General features: G+C 38.1%; 1 protein-coding gene across 1 annotated transcript in view; it reads right to left on the reverse strand.

Annotated features, from left to right (window-relative positions):
- The window catches only part of TMBIM4 (transmembrane BAX inhibitor motif containing 4), a 33964-nt gene that overhangs the window by 1981 nt on the left and 4030 nt on the right, over nt 1-27953 (reverse strand). The window contains exons 2-5 of the mRNA XM_032170668.2: nt 14401-14509; nt 13341-13446; nt 8953-8986; nt 6912-7029 (exon numbers count right to left, since the gene is read on the reverse strand). Coding sequence (XP_032026559.1) covers nt 6912-7029; nt 8953-8986; nt 13341-13446; nt 14401-14509 — 367 coding nt within the window. The remainder of the gene's footprint in view (nt 1-6911; nt 7030-8952; nt 8987-13340; nt 13447-14400; nt 14510-27953) is intronic.

Here is a 27953-nt window from a genome sequence, read left to right on the forward strand (position 1 = left end):
TAATGCCCATCTTGGATCTTTTTTTTTTTTTTTGAAGAAATTGAAAGAACAGCTATTTATTCAACATTTGTCTTTATGGTATACAAACCTAGTTAACAGTATAATTTGTGAAGTTTTGGAACATAAAATACAGATAAAAGCAGAAATATCATTACAAGTATTTTAATTCAGAGATCTACAAAAACTTTTAGAAAATACATAAACAAATGAAATATGATTGCACTTTTAAACCAAGTAATAACAAATTATTCTGTGAACATGTCTATCAAAGTTCACAATGTACTTTCCATTTTATTCTTATGTATTATGGAACTTAACTGATGGACACATCTGACACTGCTATAATTTTATGAGTTACCATTCAATTGTTATATATAGAGAGTATAAATTATATGAGAAAGGACATCCAAGAAGTCAGTCTTTTGTAATAAAATATGGGACTTATCAGCTACTTCAGGTCACAGGGAATTACAGAGGCCAAATTTATCCTCCTTTCTTAAATAAAATCAGACAAAATATATGAAACAACAGTTCTTGGACACTGGACAGCAAACAGCACAGGACAGGGATTCCTGAGATAAAGGATATAAAGAAAGTGAAGTCTATATTTGCCCCAGCTACAGAGGGTTTCCAGGCCACCATGTAGGGATAAGAACCCATACAGTCACTTACGATCTCCTTGAGTTGAGTAGACAAGAATTCAGAGGTCAGGGAAGCCAAGGTAGCTAGAATTTGCAGGGCAGAAAACCAGAAAGAAGAGAACTATCCATCAAAAGTGAGCACTCTGGTGTGTGCACAGGGTTCCCCTGGAGTCTGTAGCTACGTTCTGATTAATACATGCATGTTAATGAGGTGACCAAGGCTGGAGAAAGAACCACCATAGAGAAGCAGGCCGAACAATCCTCAAGAGTTCACACAGGACTGGGAATAGTTTGCATTCACACCAGCTGGAGTAGAAAGACCTCGTAAGACATGCACTGAGTAGTATGCTGAAGGGTACTTCTCAGCAGTACCCTTAGGGCCAAATGAGCCCCTAAGCTAAAAGCTGTTCTGGACCTGCCTAACAGAGCCTCAAAAGGTTTACTTTCCAAGGAACTTAACTGCATCCTAGGAGAACAATGCCAAATATATTTAAAGTTAATACAACAAAATTCAGCACCCAACCATGTAAAATGTATAATAACCAGCATCCAATAAAAAATTATAAAGGCATGCAAAAGAATGAAGGAAATATGACCCATAACAAGGAGAAGAAACAATCAATAGAAACAAATCCAGAAATGACACAATGATAGAATGAGTAGACAATAACATTAAAAAATATACTCCCTAGTTCAAGGAGATCGAGGAAAGAATGATCATGAGGAGAAGAGAAATGGAAGATACTATTTTTTTTCAAAAGACACAAATTCAACTGAACTTTCATTGATTAAAAATACAATATATGAAACACAAATATTCTGATTGGAATTAATAGCAGATGAGACACTGAAGAAGATTACTAAATTTGAAAACGCAATAGAAACTAACCAAAATGAATCGCAGAGAGAAAAAGACAAAAAAAAAAAAAAAACAGTGAATTAGGGGACAACATCTAGAAGTCTAACACAGATGTAACTGGAGTCTCAAGCAAAGGAGAAAGAAGGGGAGACAGATAAATGAAGAAATAATGGCCAAAAATTTCCCAGATTTGAGCTGTGCACAGTGGTGTGTGCCTGTAATCCCAGCTACTCAGGAGGTGGAGGGATCACTTGAACCCAGGAGTTCGAGTCCAGCCTAGGCAACACAGCAAGACCCCATCTCTTAAACAATTTTTTTTTCCAAATTTGATGAAAACTTTACATTGTCAGATCCAAGAAACAGAAGAAAAGTGGAGGGGGAGGGAACCACACCAAGAAATATTGTAATCGAATTACTGCAAACCAGTGATAAAGAAAAAATGGTAAAAGTAGCTATGTATGTGTGGAGGAAACATATACAGAGGAATAAATATAAGAAAGATGGTAGACTTCTTGTCAGAAACTACATAAGTCAGAGGACAGCGGAATGACATCTTTAAAATACTGAAAGCAAGAAAAAAAACCCCAAAACCTAGAATCTTACACCCAGCAAAAGTAACTTTAAAAAATAAAGACAAAGGTTTTTTTCAGACACGAAAGATGACCAACAGACAATAAGAAATGTTAGAAAGAAGTCCCTCAGTCAAATGATATTAGGTGGAAATTTAGATTTACATGAAGTGATGAAGAAGAGTAGAAATGGCAAATACATTGGTGAACATAAAAGGACTTCTATTTTTAAAATCCCTTTAAAAGATAATATAATTTTTAGTGCAAAAATAATAACGTATTATGGAGTTTATAACATGTAAAACTAAAGTTACGGCAACAATGGCACAAAGGTAGGGAAAAGGAGATACAAGTATACATGAAATGGTATATTATTTGAGGATAGACTAATAATTTAAAGTCATATATTATAAAACCTAGAGCAACCTCTAATTAAAAGAACTATAACTAATAAGCCAATAAAGAAGAGAAACACAACCATCTTAATAATCACAATAAATGTAAATGGACTAAATACACTAACTAAAAGCAGAGATGGTCAGATTAGATTTTTAAAAACCAAGATCCAGAACTATGATTTCTAAAAAAAAACCTTTTAAATATAAAGACACAAATACATTAAAAATAAAAGGATAGAAAAAGATATACAATGCTAACATGCTAACACAAATTAAGAAAGCTGGGGTTGCTATATTAATAACAAAATAGATTTTAGGGCAATGATATTACTAGAGCTAAAGAAGGTCACTTCATAATGATAAAGGGGTCAGTTCAAGAGTACAACACTCCTAAATGTTTCTGCATCTAAAAATGAAGTTTAAAATAATATGATGCAAAATTATAGAATTTACATAAGAAATAGACGAATCCATACTTGTAGTTGGAAATTTCAACACCCCTCTCACATTAATTGATAAAACAAGTAGGCAGAAAATTAGTAAGCAAATAGAAGACTTAACATTATGAACCAACTTTACCTAATTGACATTTATCAAATCATCCGACAGCAGCAGCAAAATGCACATTCTTGTCTAGTGCACAAAGAACATTTACCAAGATACCATTAAAAAATAAATAAATAAATAAATAAATAAATGCAAAAGGACTGAACTCATCATACAAAATAAGTTCTCTCACAATAACAGTTATGTATTGTAATGCTATTTGGTGAAATGAAGGCATGATGAGAATCTAGTCCTCAGCTGTCTCTCTGAAATGGCCCTAAAATTTCTCAGGATACATCTGGCATACCTAAGTGAGAATGAGGTATCATGCTACCTCACAATATAGATCCTTCAGGACTGAAAGGGACTTAGGATTTGCTTTTTCATTCTTAAAGCCTAGGGAAATTCCAAAGCTCCTGCACCATGGGGTATGGGGAAGGTGATATTAAGAACTTACAACATCCGAGACATTACCCTACTTGCAGGCTAACAAGTTAGCCTGGCACAGTTTCATGGATGCATCAAGCTCCTAGGTCTGACATAAAGGACAGTTTACAGTAATAACAGTAGTATCAGCATTTTTATGACAGGGCCCAGGTGATGCTAAGAGGGCCACATGACACCTACACACACAGTGGGTTGTGTTACAAGAGAGGAACCTTGAATTTAGGGAAGCAAGTCTTTTTTATAATGGAAAGTAAACATGCTTGCCCTCTGCTCTAGCGAGCACTATTTCTATCTTTCCAGGCTGTTCACTATTGGAAAAAAAAAAACCCTTAAAAAGATTGTCTGGAACAAAGAGCAGTCAGCACATCATTCACAAGACATTCAGAAACACAAGAGACCCATGAAAAATCCTCTCCAATTCTTGTAGGCTTCTAATAAGACATTAGGATAGGGCTGCCAGAGGTCACTGGACATTAATTTACTCTTATTCACTAACTGGACAAGATCCTACATTTGAGCCTGATCAGACACTATTGACAATACATATTAAAACAGATACCTTTTGTCCACTACAACATCCAAGTTGAAATCTGACACACTTAGGCTCCCTGGTTAAGCAGCATGCCCCACCCAGCGACCTAAGTGTACACACACTAAAATGGTTATTTAGGGTCACAGGCTCCATTTGGTAAGTTTCTGGTAAGAAATTCAGCCTAAGACTTGTCAGTTTCTAACAGCATTCTCTGTAGATACTGTAACAGGTAAAGATTTGAAAGTCATGTCCTACAAATATTCTGCCTAAGTTGTTAGTTCACTCTACTCTGACTCACATCTCATTAAATATTTAAGCATCAAAGAGAGCAAATTTTCTGAGAATATAGATAAGATATACCATGGACATAGTGCTGATTTTGCTATTCTAACAACTCCATCTAGAGGACTCACAAATCCTACCCTCTTCCTTCTCAACAAGAAGCACAGAATAAAAAAATAACTTACAGTGATATACCAGTAAACTGACTTTCTAGGAAAGAAAATGAGCCCTGATTTGTAGTGCTTCTTAATTTCTGTGGTGTACATACATCCTCCATGGCCTACTTTAAGCTTCCAGCAGTTTAACAACTGACTTGCAAGATGCCTCTCATAAGCTGGCACACGGCAACTCTAGCACACCAGTGACCAGTTGCCATGGTTACCATATGTAGTTCTGAGATTTAATTCCTTTTGTGGCAGAATTACCACAGGATAATGATGTTGTAAAGACATCACAGCTTTAAGTCAATCTATGAAGCACTGCCACCATTGCCTCATACTACCATACATCCAAACATTTAACACATTTCTTCAGTCCCTATTATGTCCCATGAACAGGTCAGAAGGAACAGCCTATAAACTTTTTAGAAAATATTTTCACAGAAAATCTTTTCCCTCGGTCTTTATATCCATTTTGGCGCAGCTTCCACAACCACTTTGGCTTTGAGGCATCACAGTAAGTAGTGCCATTATGTTTTATTTAAAATGCAATAAAGTGCTACTCTTAAGTAGCTGAATCTATGGCATACTGACCAAAGTATAATTATTATTAGGATTTTGCTAGAGAATCATTACATGGCAATATCCAGTAACTAACAGCAGTAGATGCGATTCAATGGAGAACTGGGCTGTATACCAAGAGCAGTAGTGAAGTGTTAAAGTTTTAAATATGTATACTGTAATCAAGTTTCCATTTTTGTATCATCCAACTGCTTGGTGGAAAAGAGGCTGGAAACTGGTAAGACTGGAGAATAGAGAAGCTGGTTGTAGTAATACAGGTAAGAGGCAATTTTGAAAGGGTTCCGTTTCCAGTAATACAGCAAATAAGAACTATTTCAGACTAATTACTGCCCCTGTCCCACCCCAAAAAACTACTGAAATCATGCATAAAAGAGAAAACAAAGAATACCTTCTTAAAAACATCAAATAACTGTCAAGGTAGAATGGAATTATCAAGTCAAAATCTAGGTAAAAGTGGAAACCCAAAGAAGTAATCATAGTACTGTAGCTGAATTTGCCCAACTACAAGAAAAGTCATCAATGCACTAAGCAGGGGTAAATTGGGGGGTGGGGGCAGAGAAGAACCATCCTGGGAAATTGTCACCACAAGCTATCCCTTTGCTGATTTGTAGTCTAACTGAGTAACACCTGTGTGGTTGGGAAAACATCGTAAGCCATGAATTTACTTTCAAGTGGACCTAATCCAATAGTTTTCCCAGATGCTAGGCAAAAACCCAAATACTGTATGGAAAAGTACACCTTCAACCAAGGCCTCAAAGAAATTCAACAAATAATTTTTCAAGGACAATTACATAGTCAAAAATAACTGAATACTTAAAGAAAATATCATAAGAATTATCAGAAACAGCAGACACAGACAGACGCACTTCAGAAATATCTGGTCTCAGATCTATATATGATCACTGTAATACCATTTTTATCAATCAATGTAAATTTATTATGAAGAGGCTGAAATACAAGGCAGGTTTACCAGAAAAGGATTTAGAGAGATGATACTGGAATTAATGAAAGGGAGGGAACGGTTGGAGACTGGGTTGAGAAGAGGAAGTAGAACAAACCTTTCATCATATATGACACACAAATATGTATGAAACATCCTTCCAAAGAAGGAAAACAGAAAATGTTACCTCTCCCTAAATCAAACTCTATTCTAATGAAACTATTTAAGCAGCTTGCACAATTGTCAGTGTTGGCTGACCAACTATATTTTATCTCAATAGAGACTTCTGGTGTTCTGGATTACCAGAATAAAAGGGGTGGGGGAGGAAAGAAAGTTTAGCAAGAGCAGACTTTCATAAATAGTGTTGTAACAAGAAAAAGAAAATGGTTGGGTGACTGCCAACAGGAAGCCACTGTGAGCTTAGAAAAGAGTCTATGCATTCCTGCCAGGTGAGGGCAATGCTGTACCATAATCCTAATATAAAAAGGATCATTCCGTATATTTGTTTGAGGAAGGATACAGGTTAATCTAGATGGATCAAAAGGTCTTAAAGTTCATGCAGACCCTTTCAATACCTGTACTAATTACAGCGCTTTTTCCACGAAGACGTAGATGGTCTTGGTAACATTTATGCTAAGACAAAGACTGAAATAATTTCAGTAAATTCCATAAGGTTAATAAAGCATACAAGCTTAAACTCTCTGGAAAGCTTATTATTATTTTTTTTTAATTCACTTCCCTTTCACTATAGGAGAGAAGCAAATAAGTCAAAGCCACTTTCCATTTCTGTGTATGTTCTGGGAGTAGGACCTGGCCCTAGTACTCAAAGAGATGATCTCTTATTACCCTCCATTTTAAAAGACAGTACCCAAAAATAACAGTGTAGCACATTCCTCAAAACCACCTATAATAATTAAAGACATCTATCTATTATATCCAAGAATATATACAACTTACCCTGCTCCAAATTTGCTGAAATCCCTCTTAGATTGTAGAGTATACACAGTCAAACCAAAAAATACTGTAGTAGTCAGTATGAAAGCTTGCAGAATAATATATACATCATAGAAAGTAACTGTAAAATTAAAACACTGATCAACATGCATATAAACATGCTCAATACAAAACAGCTTTTTCTGGCATTTTACAGAAATGCTTCATTTTGTCCTATACTTTATGCCAATAAAAACAATTAGAAAAGATTTCTTATCCATCCTTGACTACATGGGTACAGTGAAACCACACCCATAATGCAATTAACAGTCTCCAAAAAATTCATTCATACAAAATCAGAGGTCACATTATTACCAAGTTAATGAAATGACTGGAGAGCTATTACGCCTGTAGACAGTTTGGAGTTTTACAGGTATGGCAGAGTGATTCTCAGCCATCTCTGTCCCAGGCACAGTTTACCACCATCTGTGGTGATTGTCCATTATGGTTTAAATATCAATAGGGATGACTCTGGGTCTCCTGCCTGGATGGGAATTCCTGGACAGTAGCAGCAATTCCAGCAATCATCTGGTTAGTTATACTTGGTTTATCAGCCCAGATCAAGGAAATTGGGAAAGAAAAATATTGGGGCTGTCTGGGGTTGCCTACGATTCACTTACCCTGCAGAGGACAGAAACCAACCACTAACTGCTTTATATCCAAATGTGTATTATCTTGGAGTACATTATTTTGGGGTTTACTGAATATATGCCAAATTCCTTTCTGTAATTTTAGAATAATCATCCAGTCAATTATGGCTATTGTAATAAAACTCCTTAACATTTTAATAAATTGCAAAGTTATAACCTCTTGGAGGTTAACTGCTTTGAACCCAAAGCCATTTAAGTAATTTTTAATTTTTCAGAGAGTAATTATTCATGTTCTTTCTATCCTTAAATGCTACATGATTGGAATTTCTCTGTTTATGCCATTACAGGATTAAGAAGGTGAACATGGAAAAGATAAGACATGAAGTCCATTTTGCTTCTTGTCAGTAATTTAAGTATATGATTAGGTTGAAAAGATATTGCAATTACTGAGGAAAATAATGTTCTCAGATTACCTCATCTATGTTTTTCTACCCCCAATTCCAATAATCCTGAAATGAATCTCTCTCCTACATTCTTTATACATAGTAGGGGCTGGAGAAGGGAGAGATGGATTTGATAACCTTAATAGTAAGTAACATTAATAATAAGTAAATATTAATAATACTTCCTATGTTAAGAAGCTTCAATCCTATTATTTATTACTATTTATTTATATTGATTCTTTTAAAAAGAGATTACAAAAACATACAGATTAAACAAAACTGGCATAGAAAGGTTAAAAAACTAATGACAAAATAGGAAGAGTTAACTATAAGGATAAACAACTTGCTGTTATGGAGAGTAATAATTAACTCTGACCTTTTTGGTACCAAGGTTAACCATTTTGAGACAATCAGAATTTCTATTCTTAATTTACTGAAATTTTTTATTTGAGGCATTACATAGGGTAATCAAGTAATTGTAACAGAAGCGGCCTTCAAACATATATTTAACATGAAATACAGAGCAGAGATGACCACTGTTTCTTGCAGTGCCATTTGATAAAATGAGGATATAATGTTAAAGCATAGTTCGGCACAGGCCAGTTAAAGGAGTTAAGCTCATACATATGATCAATGTATGTGGCTCAAAACACATGTTCTCAGTTACTTGAGGATACCTTTAAATTAGGGAAAAGTTTAGCTATAGTTGTCTTATTTTTCTAAATGGGTAAACAAATGAAATACTGTTCTCCATTCCTTTTATTTTTCTTTTCCACTTATAAGCTCAGCCGAAATATGTAAAGGATAAATATCTGACTTTTGCTTATACTTTAGGAATTCTTCGTCCTATGCTATATTTCTGAAATATGATATACCATGATGTTAAACTTTAGCCCCAAATACCTTTTTACCTGAAAGATTTATCTAAATTAAAAAGTTATTATAACATATAGAAATGCAATTACGGCTTACCAACAACTGCCACAGTCAGAGCTTCCAACAGCGTCTAATGAAAAGAAACTTAAATTAATGACTGTAAAATTTATACTATCTCATGTACATTTTCTAATTTCTAGCAGCTTAATGTGATCCCATATGAATGATCTCATTTTAGCTTCAAAGCAGCCCTGCGAAGTATACGGGGCAGTTAGTAAACCCACCATAGTGAAAATGAGACCTCAATATATTGAGTGAGAATATTTACATTCTAATTGTGATACTATGACTCTTTAAGCTCTAATCGCATATTCGTAACAGGAAGACTATAAATATAGAACATTCTATTTTTCTTACTGTGTAATATAAATAAACATACAATTGCAAATTATGTGCACATTTATAAAACCTCAATACCTCACACAAACATAGGAAGAATAAAATATTTAGGTAGTACTTTGGTGTGGGAGTCTTGAAACTGTTTCCCAATATTCATTCTCTCTTTCTTCCCTAATAACAGAATTTTTACCTGGACACATGGCTGTTCAGATTAAACTGCATTTTTTCAGTCTCCTTTGCAGCTAGGTCTGACTACGTAACGATACTCTAGCCAATTTAATGTGACTAAGATAGGAATTCAACTTCTGGATTGTGCTCTAAAAACAAAGAAAGACTTGCTCTGCCCTTCCTCTTCTCATTTGTTCGTATTAATAACTGGATACTCTGTGGCTGTGGGAGTGATCTATCTTATACCATATGATCTATCATATGCCACTCTAGGAATGCCTGGCCCTTAGCAGAAGCGTGGGCCCTTGTCACCTTCACTAAATTGTCATTCAAATTTTTACATGAAGAGAAATAAACTATCTTGTTTAAGCCATTGTTATTTTGTCACTGTTTAAGTCGTCAGAAGTAGCTGAACCCATATCCTAAATAAAAGACTTGGGGATACTGAGCCATGTCCTCTAGCCTCTCTTTCCCCTTAATTACAGTTATCTTTATTTTGTCTTATATCCTTACTCTAGATAGATTTTATCAATCATCTGATAGACCATATCACAAAGGCAAAGCCAGAAATAAAGGCAGTGGCTGTATAATCATACTCCTGGTAGAAGCATCCCTGTACTCCACCCTACCTGATATCAGGAAACCATCAGCACCAGGGCAAAAATGGTATTAGAAATTGTACATAGACGTGGAGGCAATGGAACTGCTGTCACATTTTAATGCTTTTAGTAGTGCCAGCAAAAATGGTAGCAAAAGATGATAGAAATTTTTTTCTGGGCTGGGCATGGTGGCTCACACCTGTAATCCCAGTACTCTGGGAGGGCGAGGCAGGTGGATTGCTTGAGTCCAGGAGTTTGAGCCCAGCCTGGGTGACACAGCAAAACCCCCTCTCTACTAAAAATACAAAAAAATTAGCCAAGGATGGTGACATGCGCCTGTAGTCCCAGCTACTTGGGAGGCTGGGAGGTGGGAGGATCGCTTAAGCCCAGGAGGCAGAGGTTGCAGTGAGCCAAGTTCGCGCCACTGCACTCCAGCCTGGGTGACAGAGAGAGACCCTGTCTCAAAAAAAAAAAAAAAAAGAAAGAAATTTTGTTGGGGTGGGGGGGCAACATGATTATACTATATTCTTGCTATTTATGACAAGATTTTAGGAAAGAAATCCCATACACATTCAAGTATCTAAGGAAACAGGATGGTATAAATAGGAGTTAAGATAAGACCTAAGACTAGGAAAACATGATAATGCCCCTTTAAAACATATACACACATGCTCCTTGAGTTACAATGGGGTTACATGCCAGTACACCCCACTGTAAGTTGACAATATCGTTAAGTCAAAAATGTAGCTCAGAGTGTCTTTGGTTAAAGAAATCACCAATGCTTAAAGTCTGAAATTTCGTGGTTGCATATTGCTTTGACACCATCATAAAAGTGGAAAACCTTAAGGTGAATGATTCTAAGTCGAGGACTGACTGTCTGTCTGTCTGTCTGTCTATGTGCATGCATACACACACACACACTCCTACTAGGGCAAGATAAGATTCACTTCCTTTCTTATCTTGGTGGATCAGGACCAAAAAAACCCCTAACGTTAAAGGTCCCTGAGTAATTTAAGGAAATGTATTGTACATACTTATTTGTTAAACCATTTTTAGCTATGGGCATGATGAATAGATTTAACAATCAGTGACTATCTTGCCTATAAGCATTTGGTTGATGCTTTTCTAGTGGGACCTCTCCCTGCTGGGCAAAAGTTGAACTACACCCTCTTCCCACACAGAAATCAGTCTTTCTGAGAGGAGGCTACATGTAGATGTGAAGAGGAATTCTATATGGCCGCCTTTTTTTGTATACTTCCTCTTTCCTGAGACATAGCTGACTAGGCCAGGAGTTGGCTCTTACCCAAGGCCTGGCAACCCATATATTGACTAACTGCCTACAATGTGACCTGTGCCAACAACCAAGTGTACCAATCAGATTCTTTCTCTCTCCTTCCTTCCCTCCTTCCTTCCTTCCTTCCTTTTCCTTTCTTCCTCCCTCCCACCCCCCTCTTTCTTTTTAAGACAGGGTCTCACTCTGTCACTGAGGCTGGAGGGCAGTGGCGCAATCTCAGCTCACTGCAACCTCCACCTTCCGGTTTAACTGATCCTCCTGCCTCAGCCTCCCAAGTAGTGAGACTACAAACACGTGCCATAACATCTGGCTAATTTTTGTATTTTTTACAGAGACAAGGTCTCACTATGTTGCCCGGGCTGGTCTTGAACTCCTGAACTCAAGCAATATGCCTGCCCCGGCCTCCCAAAGCGCAGGGATCACACAGGCGTGAGCCACCATGCCTGGACCAGATTCTTTCTGACTCAGGAATCTGAACTCAGAGATTGAAGCAATGGCAGTGGGAGCTAAAGTTAAATGACTCTTTGGGGGCAAACAATGGGTCATATAAAAATTAAAGACAGAAAAAGGGAAAACAATGTGTAAGGACAACTGAGGTAGAGAAGAGATGTAATAGAACGAGGGAGAGGAGAACACAGACTTTCGTCACTGAATTTCCTATGATATCATCATTTCTGGAATCTTCCTCCAGTTCTCCAGTTCATCTTCTTGAAGAGGATTTGGATTGGTGGGTTCTCAAGCTCTTACATCCTTAAACTCCTTGTTACTTGCGATAACTTGAGTTAGGATTGACAATCTTGCAAACAAAAGTGCTTAAGATTTAAATGAATAATCTTTCCTATTACTGAAACTTACGAAGTCAGCAGCTTTTCTTTATCATTTTAACACAAACTCATTATCAGAATTCACAAACGTTTTTAGTTTAAAGCATTTTAATCTAATCAATAGCTTTTCCCACTCGTATTTGACTTTTCCCACTCGTATTGTTTGTTTGAGATGGGGTCTCACTCTGTCACTCAGGCTGGAGTTCAGTCACGTGATCTCAGCTCACTGCAGCCTCCACCCCACAACCCCATTACAGTGATCCTCCCACCTCAACCTCCCAAGTAGCTGGGACTACAGGTGCACACCACCATGCCCAGCTAATTTCTGTATTTTTTTGTAGAGATGGGGTCTCACTATGTTGCCCAGGCTGGTCTCAGATTCCCGGACTCCAGCGATCTGCCCACCTCAGCCTTCCAGAGTGCTGGGATTACAGGCATGAGCCACTGCACCCACCCAAGTATTCTTAATATTAGTTTGGAATGTTCTGAAGTAAATTTTTAGGTTAGAATCTAGTCATACTAGATGAGAAGACGTAAAATAATTTTTTAGACACATAACTTGAGGCTTATCCCCTTATTCTGGTCATATTCTAAACTGAATTTTCATAAGTGGTAGTTTGGGTTTTAATTTTCACAACTATCTCAACACACGACTTAAAGTTGGGTTCTCCCAACTATAATTTTGAAAAAAGTTACTAATGCACATAATTTGAGCAAAATGGTTCTTTAAAAGACCAGAGTAGTAAGATAATAACAAAGAAGAGTTAATAATAAAGAGTTTAAATGTTATGAAATTAAAGCCACAACATAATTTTCTCCCAAGAAAATAATAGAATATTAGAGGTAGAAGGTATCACAAGGATTTATCTACTTTAATATTCTCATTTTACATATGAGAAAACTTAGGCACAGAAAGGATAAATGCCTTGCCAAGTGTCACATAATCAGATAGTAGCAAAGCCAGGTCATCTGATTCCAATTCAGCATTTTTTCCACTACATACTAATATTAATAGAAAAACCTTTGAAACTAATAAACTGTTAAAAGTTTTAAAAGACTATAAAATTACAAGTAGTTTCCAAAGTACTCTAAAAAAAACTCATTAATTTTGTTCTGCCACTGTTATATATGTATTATATATGCATTTATTTAAAACTCAAGAATAATTGTTAAGGGAATAGAGAAAGTCAGAGTACTCACAAATCCAAAAAGTAGGTACAGGTTAAGGGGATACTTATGTCTGTTTAAAGTCAATGCAAAAATCAAACCCAGAGATCCGAGGGCAAACAGCAAAATTAAGGCAGGACTGAAAGACATAATATTAAGTGTTTCAAGTTAAAGAAAAAATAGCATGAGCAGTATTATCCAATTTAATAAAATTTATCTATTTTATATGTTTATGAAAGTACAGGGAAAAAAATCTGGAATGATCCACACCAAACTATCAAATTATTTTATATCTGGAAAATTTGAGGAGTACAAGGTAGAAACGAGCCTCAAGACAAAGAAAAGAGCCCAAAATGAACGAGGGAAACTTTTTCTTTTTACCATATAAACTTCTATCATATTTGAATAATGTTTGCAATTAGTATACTAATATTATACAATAAAGAAATTAAATAATAACAACTACTTTTTTAGGGTATTTGCCATATGGCTGTAATTTAAATTAAAGAATTGTACCTCCAATAGCAAACTAATAGTTCAAGACTCCCCTTTGGTGGGGAGAAGGGAGGACAGAAATTCTCTACTTCTATGAAAATATTCATTAGTTCTCCTTTCCTTTAATATAACGAAACTGTATCATGGAAATAATTATGATTCATCCCTGATTAAAGATCAGGGATGAATCATGTGGAGCTCTTTTGAAAAGTTCCCGGTGAAATTATGCTAGTCATGAGCCAAAACTAAAATGAACGCACATTTATTTTTCAAGTACTGTCTTAGGCTTTGAGCACAGGGAATATAGTCTAATAAAGTTTTTAAAAATTAAGACTTTTAAAAATGGCATGCAGTAAAAATTCTTAATTTTTACTGAGGGTTTAACCCTAAGAAACTGAAGCTAAAAAGTTCAGAGGTAAATACCATGTTGTGGAGTATTTTTCTTCATCAAAAACAAAACTAATCAGACTTATAAGAGTAAATGAACCTTTTTTACATTTTAACCTCAAAAGTTAATAGAAAAAAAGTGGATTTTGTTTATGCCTTTTTGATCATATGCAATGTCTGAAAATCATTCATTATCATCTCATTACCTTACCTCTCATGTACAAATGTCCGTATAGACTCAAAGTATAAAAAAACTGTTGAAGTCACTGTAGTTAAGAGAACCTGCAGAGAAAGAATGCTGTAGACTTTTCTTAGAAAGGCTAAAAGAGAAAAAAAAATACATTACTATTTTCTTAAGCATTTATCGTAGAACAGTAAAATCAAATTTCCTCTTTAAAAAATTGTTTTTTACATGTATTCTTTCCTAATTTTCCTCCTAATAATGTAATGTATAACTAAAACTAGACAAGAATACAAAGCTTCCAAAATAATTTAAAAATTTTAAGAGATATCTAAACCTGTCTCCAAAAAGCATGAGCCTAAAAAAATTAGTGGGCCAAAATGTAAATGTTTTCATCAAAATGAAAAGTGTATTAAATGCCTAGTTGTACCCAGCAGGATACAACATAGCAAAAGACTAAAAGCAGAACATTTTAAAAGAATGATTATATCTTGAATCTGAAAAGGAGAAATAGAAAGCATATAAACGTAAGATTTTTTATGTCTTAATTTCAAAAATAGTAAAACTATTTCCCCCAAATGAAACTTATCCTGAAAAGGCAAGTAATATATAAACTTACTTTCACTTATCTATTATTATTTCTCATTTATAGTATCCCTGCCTCTAGTTTCTATACAGTAGAAAATCCTTTCATAATATTTTGTTATCAATACCCAGAAATCACCTCTAAGGCTTAATGATTCAATGCTTATTATTAAAGTCTTCTGATATACAGTGATGCAAATAATACAATGAACTTCCAAGAACTCATTACCACCTTCAGAAATAAAACATTAATAACAGTTCCCACCTTCTCTCTATGATATCCCTCTCCCTTCACACTTCCGGCTAACTACAAATGATCTTTCAAGATTCAGCCTTTCTCAGTTCCCCATTCTGAATTAGATGTTTCTCCTTCATGTTCCTGAGGAACCCTAAACATAACACTAATCACTTTATAATTGATAAGTCTACTTTTCCATCACTGCCATTAGATTGTAAAGACCGAAAGCTCCCTAATAATCCGGAAGAAGCCTAATTCATTTCCTTACTCCCACCACTCAGCCTAGTGGATGGCACTGAATAAACACTCATTAAATTTTATTTGCTTTTAAATAAATTTTTATTAAATTAATGAAGGGTAAATTTTACTAGTCAGGGAAGAGAAAAAGTATTATTCTGAAATGAAACAGAATAATGGAGCCACTGCTTAGAGGACTGTGCTTAGGCAGGCAATAAAAATCATGTTGAATGACTTTTACTCAACAAAAGAAAATGTGATGTTGTCTCTTGCCTATCATCGCAATGCTCATGGTAGATGAGCATTAGATGGTGGATGTTCCTTTTGAAAAACATTCCTACTAAATACCTGGCTTTCCAAGGAAGGGTGAGGTGCTTTGATGGCATGTCAGCCAAATATCAAGTTAAAAAAAACAAAATCTTTCAGAGGAATAAGGGAATTTTCATGAATACTGAGGATTTAATCATCAAAATTCCCAAATATTAAATCTTAATTTTTCCCCCTGGCACTCTTCCCAAAATCTAGAGTGAGTTTTTCCTCATGTCTTAAACAGATTTTACTGGGCATATAATTTAACCACTGACTCATAAGAACACTGAGTATCCATTGTATTTTGGCTTAGAGATAAACAGTTCTCAACTCCACAACAGATCTATGACTTACTTTCTTAAAAAGGCCCTGATGTCTGAATGCTTTGGGAGGTCATTTCTATCTTTTTCATAAAAGCAGAGTAAAGAATATACTACTGGCATGGACAATGTTATTTGGGCTATCTTTCTGCAAATTTAATTATTAAACCAAAGGTCAAGCCATTACACCTGCAAGGGATTTTCTGGGCTATGAGAAAAAAAAATCATATTCTTTACACTACAGCCTCCATGTCCTGGATTCAAGCCATCCTCTAGCCTCAGCCTCCCAAGTAGCTGGGAATATAGGCCCACACCAGGATGGGGTGTGTGTGCGCGTGTGTGAGAGACAGCGAGAGAGAGGCAGGGTCTCACTCTGTCACCCAGGCTTAAGTGCAGTGGCATGATCATGATTCACTGCAGCCCCAATCTCCAGGGCTCAAACTCAGCCTGCCCAGTAGCTAGTACTACAGGTGCATGCCACTACACCCAGCTAATTTTTTTGTATTTTTTGTAGAGATGGGGTTTCACCACATTCCCAGGCTGGTCTTGAACCCCTGGGCTCAAGTGATCCACCCACCTTGGCCTCCCAAAGTGTTGGGATTACAGGCATGAGCCACCGTGACTGGCCCTGGAATGTATTCTTTACTTTTGATACCCTATTATGTACCTCATATAACTCAAACCCAATCCATATGATATATATTCTCAAGCAGCGGAAGTCAGTGTTATTTCACCATTTTGTAAAACTGTTTTACAGTTCAAAACAATGTGCACATTAAGATCTAATGTTTATTTGTATATGTGTGTATGTATGCAAGTGCATATGTAATAAAAGACTTGAATAATATACATCCAGGTGTTCATATACCCTGGGCAGTATTACTAAGGATAATTTTCATATTCAGTTATTTACTAATCTGTGTTTTTTAGATACCAGCAGTACGTATTACTACTGCAATTAAAAACATTTTAAAGAAACTTGTGCTAAGCATTTTTTTTTTTTTTTTTTTTTTTTTTTTTTTTTTTTTTTTTTTTTTTGAGACGGAGTCTCGCTCTGTCGCCCAGGCTGGAGTGCAGTGGCGCAATCTCGGCTCACTGCAAGCTCCGCCTCCCGGGTTCACGCCATTCTCCTGCCTCAGCCTCTCCGAGTAGCTGGGACTACAGGCACCCGCCACCACGCCCGGCTAATTTTTTGTATTTTTAGTAGAGAGGGGGTTTCACCGTGGTCTCGATCTCCTGACCTCGTGATCCTCCCGCCTCGGCCTCCCAAAGTGCTGGGATTACAAGCGTGAGCCACCGCGCCCGGCCTAAGCCTTTAAGTTCATACTAAAAAATTATCCTTATGCCGATATTCCAGACCATAACTTTTTCTATACTCTAGTATCATAAGCCAAATCCCAGGCAAAAGCAGTATTGACACCCATTGTGAATAATATAAAAAGTAGCAAAGGACATGCATATACAACTTTCAGGAAAATATAAAAGATTCGATATGAAAAGAATACTAGTCAAACAGCAAGATTTTCCAATTTTTGTTGAGTCCTGATTTCTTCCCTTCTATTTGACATCTCAAAATTTAACATGGCCAAAATTGGAGCTCTTCATTTATCCAAATTTGCTGTTCTCCCAGTCTTCTCATCAATAACCAGCACCAACATCCTCCAAGCCAAAAGCATAGAAGTCATCTTTGATTGCCCACTCCCTGTTCCCAATCTATCAGCAACTACTGTAGTTCTACCTTTGAAAGTACAACGCATCTGCCTCTTTTGGTCTCCTCTGCTACCTCCCTAGTCAAAGTGTGCCTAATCTCTCACCTGGACCACTGGAGGAAGCTTCTAATTGGTCCCCATGCTTTCACTCTTGTCCCACCTATTTCTCCACACACTCTGTCAAAGTGATCTTTATGTAAAGTAAACCATATCATGTGACTCTCTGCTTAAATACTTAAATAATCGTTTCACTTAAAATAAAATGTGAAAGATTTTATAGGACCTACAAGGTCCTACATGATGTAGAACCTTTCCAATCTCATCTCAGCACTCTCTCTCTTCCTCACCATGCTTTACCCACATTAGTCACTTTCCTGCTTCAGGGCCTTTGCACTTGCTCTTTCCTCTACTTGGAATGCCCTTTTCCTTCTTTACATGAAGTAGTGGTTTAAGGTAAGTCACAGTTCTTTGACACTCCCTTCAAGTGAGTCCTAACAAAAAGAATGATGCAAAAGTGGCAGAGTGCTACTTCTAAGACCAAGTCATAAAAGGCGTTATGGCTTCCTCCTGCTCTTTCTTGGATCATTTCCTCTGGGACAGTGTTTCTCAACCTTGTTTTCAGTATTCCCCACCTAAGTAGCCTTCCAAGTACTTTTTTCCTAATAGCCCCCTCAATAAAATTTTAATGCCACAAATATACTATATATCTGTTGTACCATCGCCCTTTGGAAGGATATATTATAAAATCTTAAGATTTTTTTTAGATCTTTACATCCAACTGTCATCTAATGGGGTCAGTAGCACCCCATTAAGAATGCATACTCAGGGAAGGCCAGCTATGTTGTGAGGAAACTAAGGGCACCCTATGGAAAAACACATGTGGGAGGAAAGTGAGGTCTCCTGCCAACAGCCAGTGAGAAACTAGGGACTCCTATGAATAGCCCTGTGAGTAGCCTGTCTGGGAGCACATCCTTCATCCCCAGTCAAGCCTCCAGATGACTGGCACTAGCCAATATCTTGACCACAACCTAGGACAAACTAAATTAAAACTACCCAGATTCTTGACTCTCAGAAACTGAGATAATGTTTATTCTTTTAAACCACTAAGGTTTAGGGTAATTTGTGACACAAACAGAATATATATCTTGGTACTTGGAAGTGGGGTGCTGCCATACCAAACACCTAAAATATGTGAGAGAGCCTTTGGAATCAGGCAATAGATGAAAGCTGGCAGATCTGTGAGATGAAGGCTAAAAGAGCCTTGAACAAACTGTTTGTAGAAAGTTAATGCCTTTGAGACTGCTGCAGGTGAGAGCTTAAAGGAAAGTGGGTAAAATTCTATGCAAACTGGAGGAAAGAGAATGCTTATTATATACTCAGAAAAAGTTGAGCAACAGTGTTAGCTATGTTAACATCAAAAGTAGAAAATGTGCTTAATGAAGTAGGTGATCAAACTAAGGAGACTCCCAGAGTGTTGAATGTACCTGCTGGCTTCTTGCTGCTTATACTAAAATACAAGAGAAGAGATACACAGCTAAAGGAAGAAATGTTAAAACGATGGGCCGGGTGTGGTGGCTCATGCCTGTAATCCCAGCACTTTGGGAGGCCGAGGCGGGCACATCACGAGGTAAGGAGATCAAGACCATCCTGGCTAACACGGTGAAACCCCGTGCCTACTAAAAATACAAAAACTTAACCGGGCATGGTGGCGGGCGCCTGTAGTCCCAGCTACTCAGGAGGCTGAGGTAGGAGAATGGCGTGAACCTGGGAGGCTGAGCTTGCAGTGAGTCGAGATTGTACCACTGCACTCCAGCCTGGGCAACAGAGTGAGACTCCGTCTCAAAAAAAAAAAAAAAAAAAAAAAGAAAGGTTTCTGACTCAGGTAATCAAAAAAATACATAAAGAGTATAATTGTAAAATCCTTAGTTAAGACCTCACAAATATCCAAAATTGTGCCTCAAAAAAACATTCAAGCCAGGTGCAGTAGCTCATGCCTATAATCCCAGCACTTTGGGAGGCCAAGGCGGGCATATCACGAGGTCAGGAGATCAAGACCATCCTGGCCAACATGGTGAAACCCTGACTCTACTAAAAATACAAAAATTAGCTGGGCATGGTGGCATTTGCCTGTAATCCCAGCTACTCGGGCTGAGGCAGGAGAATCGCTTGAACCAGGGAGTCGGAGGGAGTCAGAGCTTGCAGTGAGCCCAGATCACACCACTGCACTGCAGCCTGCGACACAGCAAGACTCTGTCTCAAAAAAAAAAAAAAAAAATTCAAACAATAGGGCTTTTGAGAAGCTTAAGGAAGCTGTCACTCAGCAGTCTCAGCCAAAGATCATGCTAAGACACTTTTGGGTGTGGCTTTTATTATTGAATGGAATGAAACCCAGTATGAATCACAAGACACCCACAAAGTTTTCTGAAGTATTATATTGGTAAAAATACCACCTCATATTATCCACCACTGGATGTTGAGTATGGCAGTACAGATCATTTGTCTTTTTAGGTTAAAAGTCTTTGAGGGGAGCTGTATTTAAGGAACTACACCTAGAGAGCTACACCCAGTGAGTTTCTTTTCTGCCTCAGCCTCCATACTGGGCTACAGGCCCCCCGCAGCCCGGTAATTTTTTGTTTTTTAATAGGGTCATCATGGTCTCGCCCGCCTCGGCCTCCCAAAGTGCTGGGATTACAAGCGTGAGCCACCGCACCCGGCCCCACCCAGTGAGCTTCAACAACACCTGGGGTTGATTTAGATGATGAGATTCTGAACTTTGAGATGATGCTATACTGGGGTATTTAGGAGGATCTTAATTTGCATACAGAAGACAATCTGTGACCAGAGGGAAGACTGTGGTGGTTTAAAATATGGCTACAGATTATTTGGCACTAGCTTCAAAAGGTGGAACCTAAATCCCCTCCCCTTGAGTATGGACTGGACTTAGTGACTTGCTTCTGATTAAAAGAATAAGGAAGATGTAATGATGTGTGTGATTCCATGACTAGGTCATAAAAGGCACTGAGACTTCTTCCTTGCTCTCCCATGGATTGCTTGCTCCAGAGGAAGTCAGCTGCCATGTCATGAGGACACTCAAGCAGCCCTATGGAGAGGTTCATGTGGCAAGGAACTGAGGCCTCCAGTCAGTAGCCATGGGAATGAAATTTCCCAAAAGCAGATCCTCCAGCCCAGTCAAGCCTTTATGTGACTGCAGTCCTAGCCAGCATCTTGACTGGAGCCTCATGAGAGACCCTGAGTCAGAACTACCTGGGTACGACCCTCCCAAATTCCTGACACTCAGAAACTGTGTGTAATAAATACTTGCTGTGTTAAACTACAAAATTTGGGGGCAATTTGTTACAAAGCAATAGACAGCTAATCTGCCTGGCTAGCTCCTTCTCATACAGTCTACCTGCCATCTCCCTTAAGAGTTCTTCCTCTGGCCATTCCTTAACTAAAACAGCTGCCACCCTAAACGCTAGTTTCTACTCACACCTGTTTCTTTTCTTCAGAGCTAGAGGGTTATTTATTTGCTTACCTCTTTAGGGTCTGTCTTTCCTACTGCCCCATCCAAATGACCACTATGGAGGACTGAGACACTGTCTGGTCACCACTAGATCCCTAACATCTAAGACACAGCCTAGTCAAGTTTTGTAAACAAAGGAAAATGCTCACCTTCACTCGCATAGCTAAAAGACATAGAAATTAACACATGATTACATTTTTACCTACCACAAGAGTCAGCAAAGTATGGCCCGTGGGCCAAAGCCAGCCCACTACCTGGTTTTGTAACTGAAGTTTTATTGGGACACAATCACACCCACTTATGTATCCTCTACAACTGCTTTTGCAGAATGGCAGAGTTGAGGAGCTGCAACAGATATCTTATGGCCCAGAAAGGTGAATATATTTCTTACTTGGCCCTTTGTAGAAAATGTTCACCATCCCTGATCTACCAGATTGCCAGAGATGAAAAAGTTTGATTATAGTGTGGCTAAGGGTGCAGAAGGTATCCTCATATATTGTTTGCTGAAGGTACAATCTCTCTGGAGAACTGATTAAATCAATCAAATTTAAAATGCACATACTCTTTTGACTCTATCATTTCACTTCCAAAAATTTATAGTAAAGTCATAATGGAGAAATTTACAAAGATATAGAAGGATGTTCCCTGAGGCACTATGTGAAGGAATTAAAAAAAAGGTAACAATCATCAAGTGGGGATGGTTAAATAAATTATGGTATATACATACTATGAAACTATGAAAGACTACTGCAGAATAAACTAGCTTAACAGACTATAATATATCACGTATATATTACAATAGACTAGTTATATATACTAGTTTAATCAGCACCGTAAAAGTGCTCAAGTAAGAGACTATACTCAGAAATTCATTCTCACATAATTTTTTTTTAATTAAAAAGTAAACTTTAATGTCAAAAATGCAAACTTGGGGAGGGCAGAAAGATCACACAGAAGGCTGTCACCTCACACTTGGAGGGTTGCACAGCGGCCGAGCAGAGGCGCTCCTCACTTCCCAGACGGGGCGGCGGCCGGGCAGAGGTGCTCCTCACTTGCCACACAGGGCGGCAGCTAGGCAGAGTAGCTCCTCACATCCCAGTTAGTTGGACGGCCGGGCAGAGGAACTCCTCACTTCCCAGACGATGCGGGGGGCCTGGCAGAGGGGCACCTCACTTCCTAGATGGGTGGCAGCTGGGCAGAGGCGCTCCTCACTTCCCAGACGATGCGGGGGGCCAGGCAGAGGCGCTGCTCACTTCCCAGACGGGGCGGCGGCTGGGCAGAGGTGCTCCTCACATCCCAGTCAATTGGGTAGCCCGGCAGAGGAACTCCTCACTTCCCAGACAGGGCGTCGGCCAGTCAGAGGCGCTCCTCACTTGCCCGACGGGCCTTCTCACATAATTTTTTAGTAGCTTCATGATTTGTTGTTTTCCACCAATGAACCTTGACATTTTAGATACATATTATTCAAAAAGTATCTTTCAGAAAATGGACACATTACAAGCAGCTAGTTTGCTTTGTTTTGTTTTGAGACAGAGTCTCGCTCTGTCGCCCAGGGTGGAGTGCAGTGGCACTATCCCGGCTCACTGCAAACTCCGCCTGCCAGCTTCAAGTGATTCTCCTGTCTCAGCCTCCTGAGTAGCTGGGATTACAGGTTGGAGTGCAGTGGCGCGATCTCGGCTCACTACAAACTCCGCCTGCCAGCTTCAAGTGATTCTCCTGTCTCAGCCTCCTGAGTAGCTGGGATTACAGGCACACGCCACCACGCCTGGCTGATTTTTTGTATTTAGGTAGAGACAGGGTTTCACCGTGTTGCGTAGGCTAGTCTTGAACTTACGCAATCTGCTTGCCTTGGCCTCCCAAAGTGCTAGAATTACAGGTGTGAGCCACCACACCCAACCACTTTATTTTTTTTGGTGGAGCATTTTTAACCTTTTAAGTAGTAACGCACCGAAGACAAATGAGAACCACTTATTTAGTACTGGTGTAGTCAGCTTAAGTTACCAACCTAGTGATAAGGACTCCTAATAAAATGCTCCTCCATAATTTAAATATTTGTGGTGAACAAATACTGAGTATCTGGTATTGCAATCAGCACTCTTATAGTGACGTGAGGGACGTAGAAGTAAATCAAGAATAAAATTAATTCTTTCCTTAAAACAGTCTATAGGCCAGGCGCATTAGCTCATGCCTGTAATCACAGCGCTTTGGGAGGCCAACATTGGAGGAGTATTTAAAATAATTGCTTGACCCTTAAAACCACTTGATATAGTTGGAAGAGCAGCAATTATGCCTCTTTTACGGATAAGGAATCTAAGAATCAGAAAGGCAAAGTAACCTGCTTCTCTACATTGCTGTCAACCAGGACTGTGTTTAATTTTCAGACCCTTAAATCCAGGGCTGTTTCTACTACACTGTACTATTCCCCAGCATCACTAAAAAAAAGGCCATTCTTCTCACCATAATGTATGGCATGCCATTCCCACCTTTCCATGCCTCATCACAAATTCTGTCTCCCCCATCTCCACCCCATGAATTCCCTTCACAAACAGTAGATCTCTCTTGCCTGCAGTTTTGCTTTTCAAGGTTTCAGTTACGCCACGGTCAACTACAGTCTGGAAATATTACCTACAATGAGATATTCTGGGAGAGAGAGACCAATTCATGTAACTTTTATTATAGTATATTGTTATATTTGTTCTATCTTATTAATAGCTATTGTATTAACACAATATGGAATGCATTTGCCACAGATAAAGAGGGACAACTGTATGCAAACTCAGCCCTCCACTGGCATTTCACTTCCTTTTACAGCTCTCCTAGATTATTCCAGTTCACACTGTAAAAGTGATTATATGTCATACCCAACTAAATCACAGTCGAGGGGCCGGGGGAAAACTCATTCGGGGTGAATAGCCTGGTTTTACCTAGCAGCTGCTTAAACAACCTGCTGTGACTAGCAAAATAGTTGTTTGCCAGTTCCCAAACACTTCTCTAGTGCCAATGAAGGTTCTTGCAAAGTGATACATAACATTGTTCTTTCTAATAAAATCCCCAACCTTCTCTTTGTTCCTCAGACATACTGCAGACAACCCCGATCTGCACATATACCCCAAGTTGCAATTTTGTTATTCCCAAACAAAATGTTTAATTTATAGCTTTGTCTCTTTATTTTGTTTTCAACAACACACTCTTGATTCCTTCCCCAAACTCCCTCCAAACTTGGCACTTTAGAATTTAATTATGCTGCTAGCATAGATTAGTTTGGCTAGTGGCCAACCTAACTAATGCCTTAAGAACAGTGACTGTGACTTCCAAAACTTTTTATTTACCTCACTGTCTTTACATACATTAGAAAGGGGTTGTCCAAAAAATATTTTTATTTATTAAATGTATGTTAATGTTCAAATGTTTCCTTAATGGTGGTACCTTGAGTCACCAAGGCCTCTCTAATGAATGCCTTCTATTCACACACCAGATACCACCTCTACTCATTTAACTTGCTGCAATGGCTGCCATATTCTATCCCTGTCCTTCCCTGAAGTGACCCATTCTCTCTCTTATTTCTGGGACTAGCAGGGACTCTTTCTCCTTGGGGTATCTATGAGTTAAATAGTTCTCATGCACTCCTATTTCTTGCAGTACTAGTTCTTAATTACTCTAATGCATCACATCGTCACTGTTCATTTTACAGATGGATGGTGTATTAGTCCATTCTCACACTGCTATAAAGAACTCCCCGAGACTGGGTAATTTATAAAGGAAGAGGTTTAATTGACTCACATTTCCACAGTGGGGGGAGGCCTCAGGAAACTTACAATCATGGCGGAAGGGGAAGCAAACATGTCCTTCTTCTCATGATGGCAGAAAGGGGAAATGCCAAGAAAAAGGGGGAAAGGGCCCTTATAAAACCATCAGATCTTGTGAGAACTTACTATTACAAGAACAGCATGAAGGTAACTGCCCCTGTGATTAAATTACCTCCCACCTGGTCCCTCCCACAACACGTGGGGATGATGGGAATGACAACTCAAGGTGAGATTTGGATACGGACACAGAGCCAAATCCTATCAGATAGAATCTGAGAATGTCTTATTGGTTTAAGAGACATATACTTTAGAAAGCTGAGCTTCAACACAAATCCTCAAACTCTTCCAAAAAACGGAAGAGGAGGGAACCCTTCAAACTCATTTTATGGAGCCTGCATTACCCTGATACCAAAGCCAAAGACACTACAAGAAAACTGCAGAGCAATGTCCCTGATGAATACTGATATGAAAATCCTCGACAAAATACTAGCAAACAGAATTCAACAGCACATTAGAAGGATTATAGATCACGACCAAGCAGGATTTATTCCTGGACTGTGAGGATGGTTCAATACATGAAAATTAATCAATGTAATCAGCACATTTACAGAATGTTGGGGGAAAAAGAAACATGATCATCTCAACTGATGCAGAAAAAGCTTTTGACAAAATTCCACAACCTTCATGATAAAAACACTCAATAAAGTAGGAATTGAAAGAAACTACCTCAACATATTAAAGGCCATTTTTCCACGGTAGTAGTTCTATGCAAACCTACCCCCAAATTCCAAGAAAGCTGAGAGGCTGGCAAATCCATTTTCTTAGAAAAAAACATTTAATAGGGACATAAGAACAGAAGCCATCTCTGTGTCTCTGTCTCAGGCAGAGAAAAGATAGTGGATCTACAGGCCATAAATCCCCCGACCTAGGGCTTATATACCGGAGGGAAAGGGTGATTCAGAAGGGATTGCAGGACAACTGAAGGAAGACAACATCAAGGTTGTTTTGACCTAAGGACAGGATTTATGGTTAAGTGCATGCTCTTATACAAGGAACAACAGATAAATTGGAAATCTTAGAGGGTTTCCTGGAACTGGGGTTAGTCAGAAGTCGACAAGGCAGATGAGCAACCAAGATGGAGTTACTTTGGCCTCCACAGCCATATATGAAAAGCCCAGCGCTAATGTCTTACTCAGGGGTGAAAAGCTGAAAACTTTTCCTCTAAGATCAGGAATAAGACAAGGATGTTTGCTTTTGCCATTTCTATTCAACATAGTACAGGAAGTCCTCACCAGAACAATTGGGCAAGAAAAAGAAATAAAAGGCATCCATATTGGAAAGAAAGGAGTAAAATTATCTCTGTTCACAAACATGACCTTACACGTAGAAAACCCTAAAGATTCCATAAACTGTTAGAATAAATGAATTCAGCAAAGATTCAAGATACAAAATTAACATGCAAAATTAGTTACATTTTTATACACTAACAATGAGCAGGTTGGAAAGAAAGTTAAGAAAACAATTCCATTTACAACAGCATCAAAAGGAATAAAATGCTTAGGAATAAACCTAACCAAGAAGACAAATTTGAAAACTACAAAACACTGATGAAAGAAATTAAAGACACAAATAAATGGAAATATATCCATCATTATACATTGGAAAACTGATGTTCATACAACCCAAAGTAACCTACTTTGGGTAGATTTAATGCAATCCCTATCAAAATCCCAATGGCATCTTTCACAGAAATAGAAAATCCATTCTAAAATGTATATGGAATGTCAAGGGACCCCAAATTGCCAAAACAGTATTTTAAAAAAACAAAGTTGGAGATTTCACATTCCTGATTTCAAAACTTATTACAAAGCCACAGTAATCAAAACAGTGTGGTACTAACATAAAGACAGAGACATACAGACCAATGGAATACAACAGAGCTCCAATAATAAATCCTGGTATATATGATCCTTTTTTTTTTTTTTTTTTTTTTTTTTTGAGACACGGTCTCACTCTGTTGCCTAGGCTGGAGTACAGTGGCACCATCACAGCTTGCTGCAGCCTCGACCTCCCAGGTTCAAGTGATTCTCCCACCTTGGCCTCCAAAAGTGTTAGGATTACAGGCATGAACCACTGCACCCAACCTTGTGAATCTTCTTTAGCGGGGTATGTGTTCAAGTCTTTTGCCTGTATTTTATTCAGGCTCTTTGTCTTATTGTTTAGAGTTCTTTTGTATATTTTGGATAACAGTCCTTTATTAGATATATCTTTTGCAAATATTTTCTCCCAGTAAGTAGTCTATCTTATTTTCTTGACTTTCTTCACTTTAAAATCAGGTTGTTTTTTGTTACTGAATGGTAGGATTTCCTTATGTATTCTGGATATTAGCCTCTTATAGGATATATGATTTGCAAACATTTTCACCCATTTTATGGGCCTTTTCACTCTGTTGAATGTGTACTGTGATACACAGAAGTTTTAAATTTTGATGTCATCCATCTATTTTTACTTTTGTTGCCTGTTTTTGGTGTCATGCCCAAGAAATCCATTGCCAAATCCAATGTCCTCCTATGTTTTTATCTAAGAATTTTATAGTTTTAGGTCTTACATTTAGGACTTCGATCTTTTTTGAAGTAATTTTTGTATACAGTGTAAGGTAAACATCTAATTTCATTCTTTTGAATGTGGATATTCAATTTTCCCAACACCATTTGTTGAAGAGACTGCCCTTTTCTCATTTGATTGGCTGGGCACAGTGGCTTATGCCTGTAATCCCGGCACTTTGGGAGGCCAAGGTGGGTGGATCACTTGAGCCCACAAGTTTGAGACCAGCCTGACTAACATGACAAAACCTGT

Source organism: Hylobates moloch, unplaced genomic scaffold (assembly GCF_009828535.3).
Source record: "Hylobates moloch isolate HMO894 unplaced genomic scaffold, HMol_V3 SCAFFOLD_12, whole genome shotgun sequence".
NCBI lineage: Eukaryota > Metazoa > Chordata > Mammalia > Primates > Hylobatidae > Hylobates > Hylobates moloch.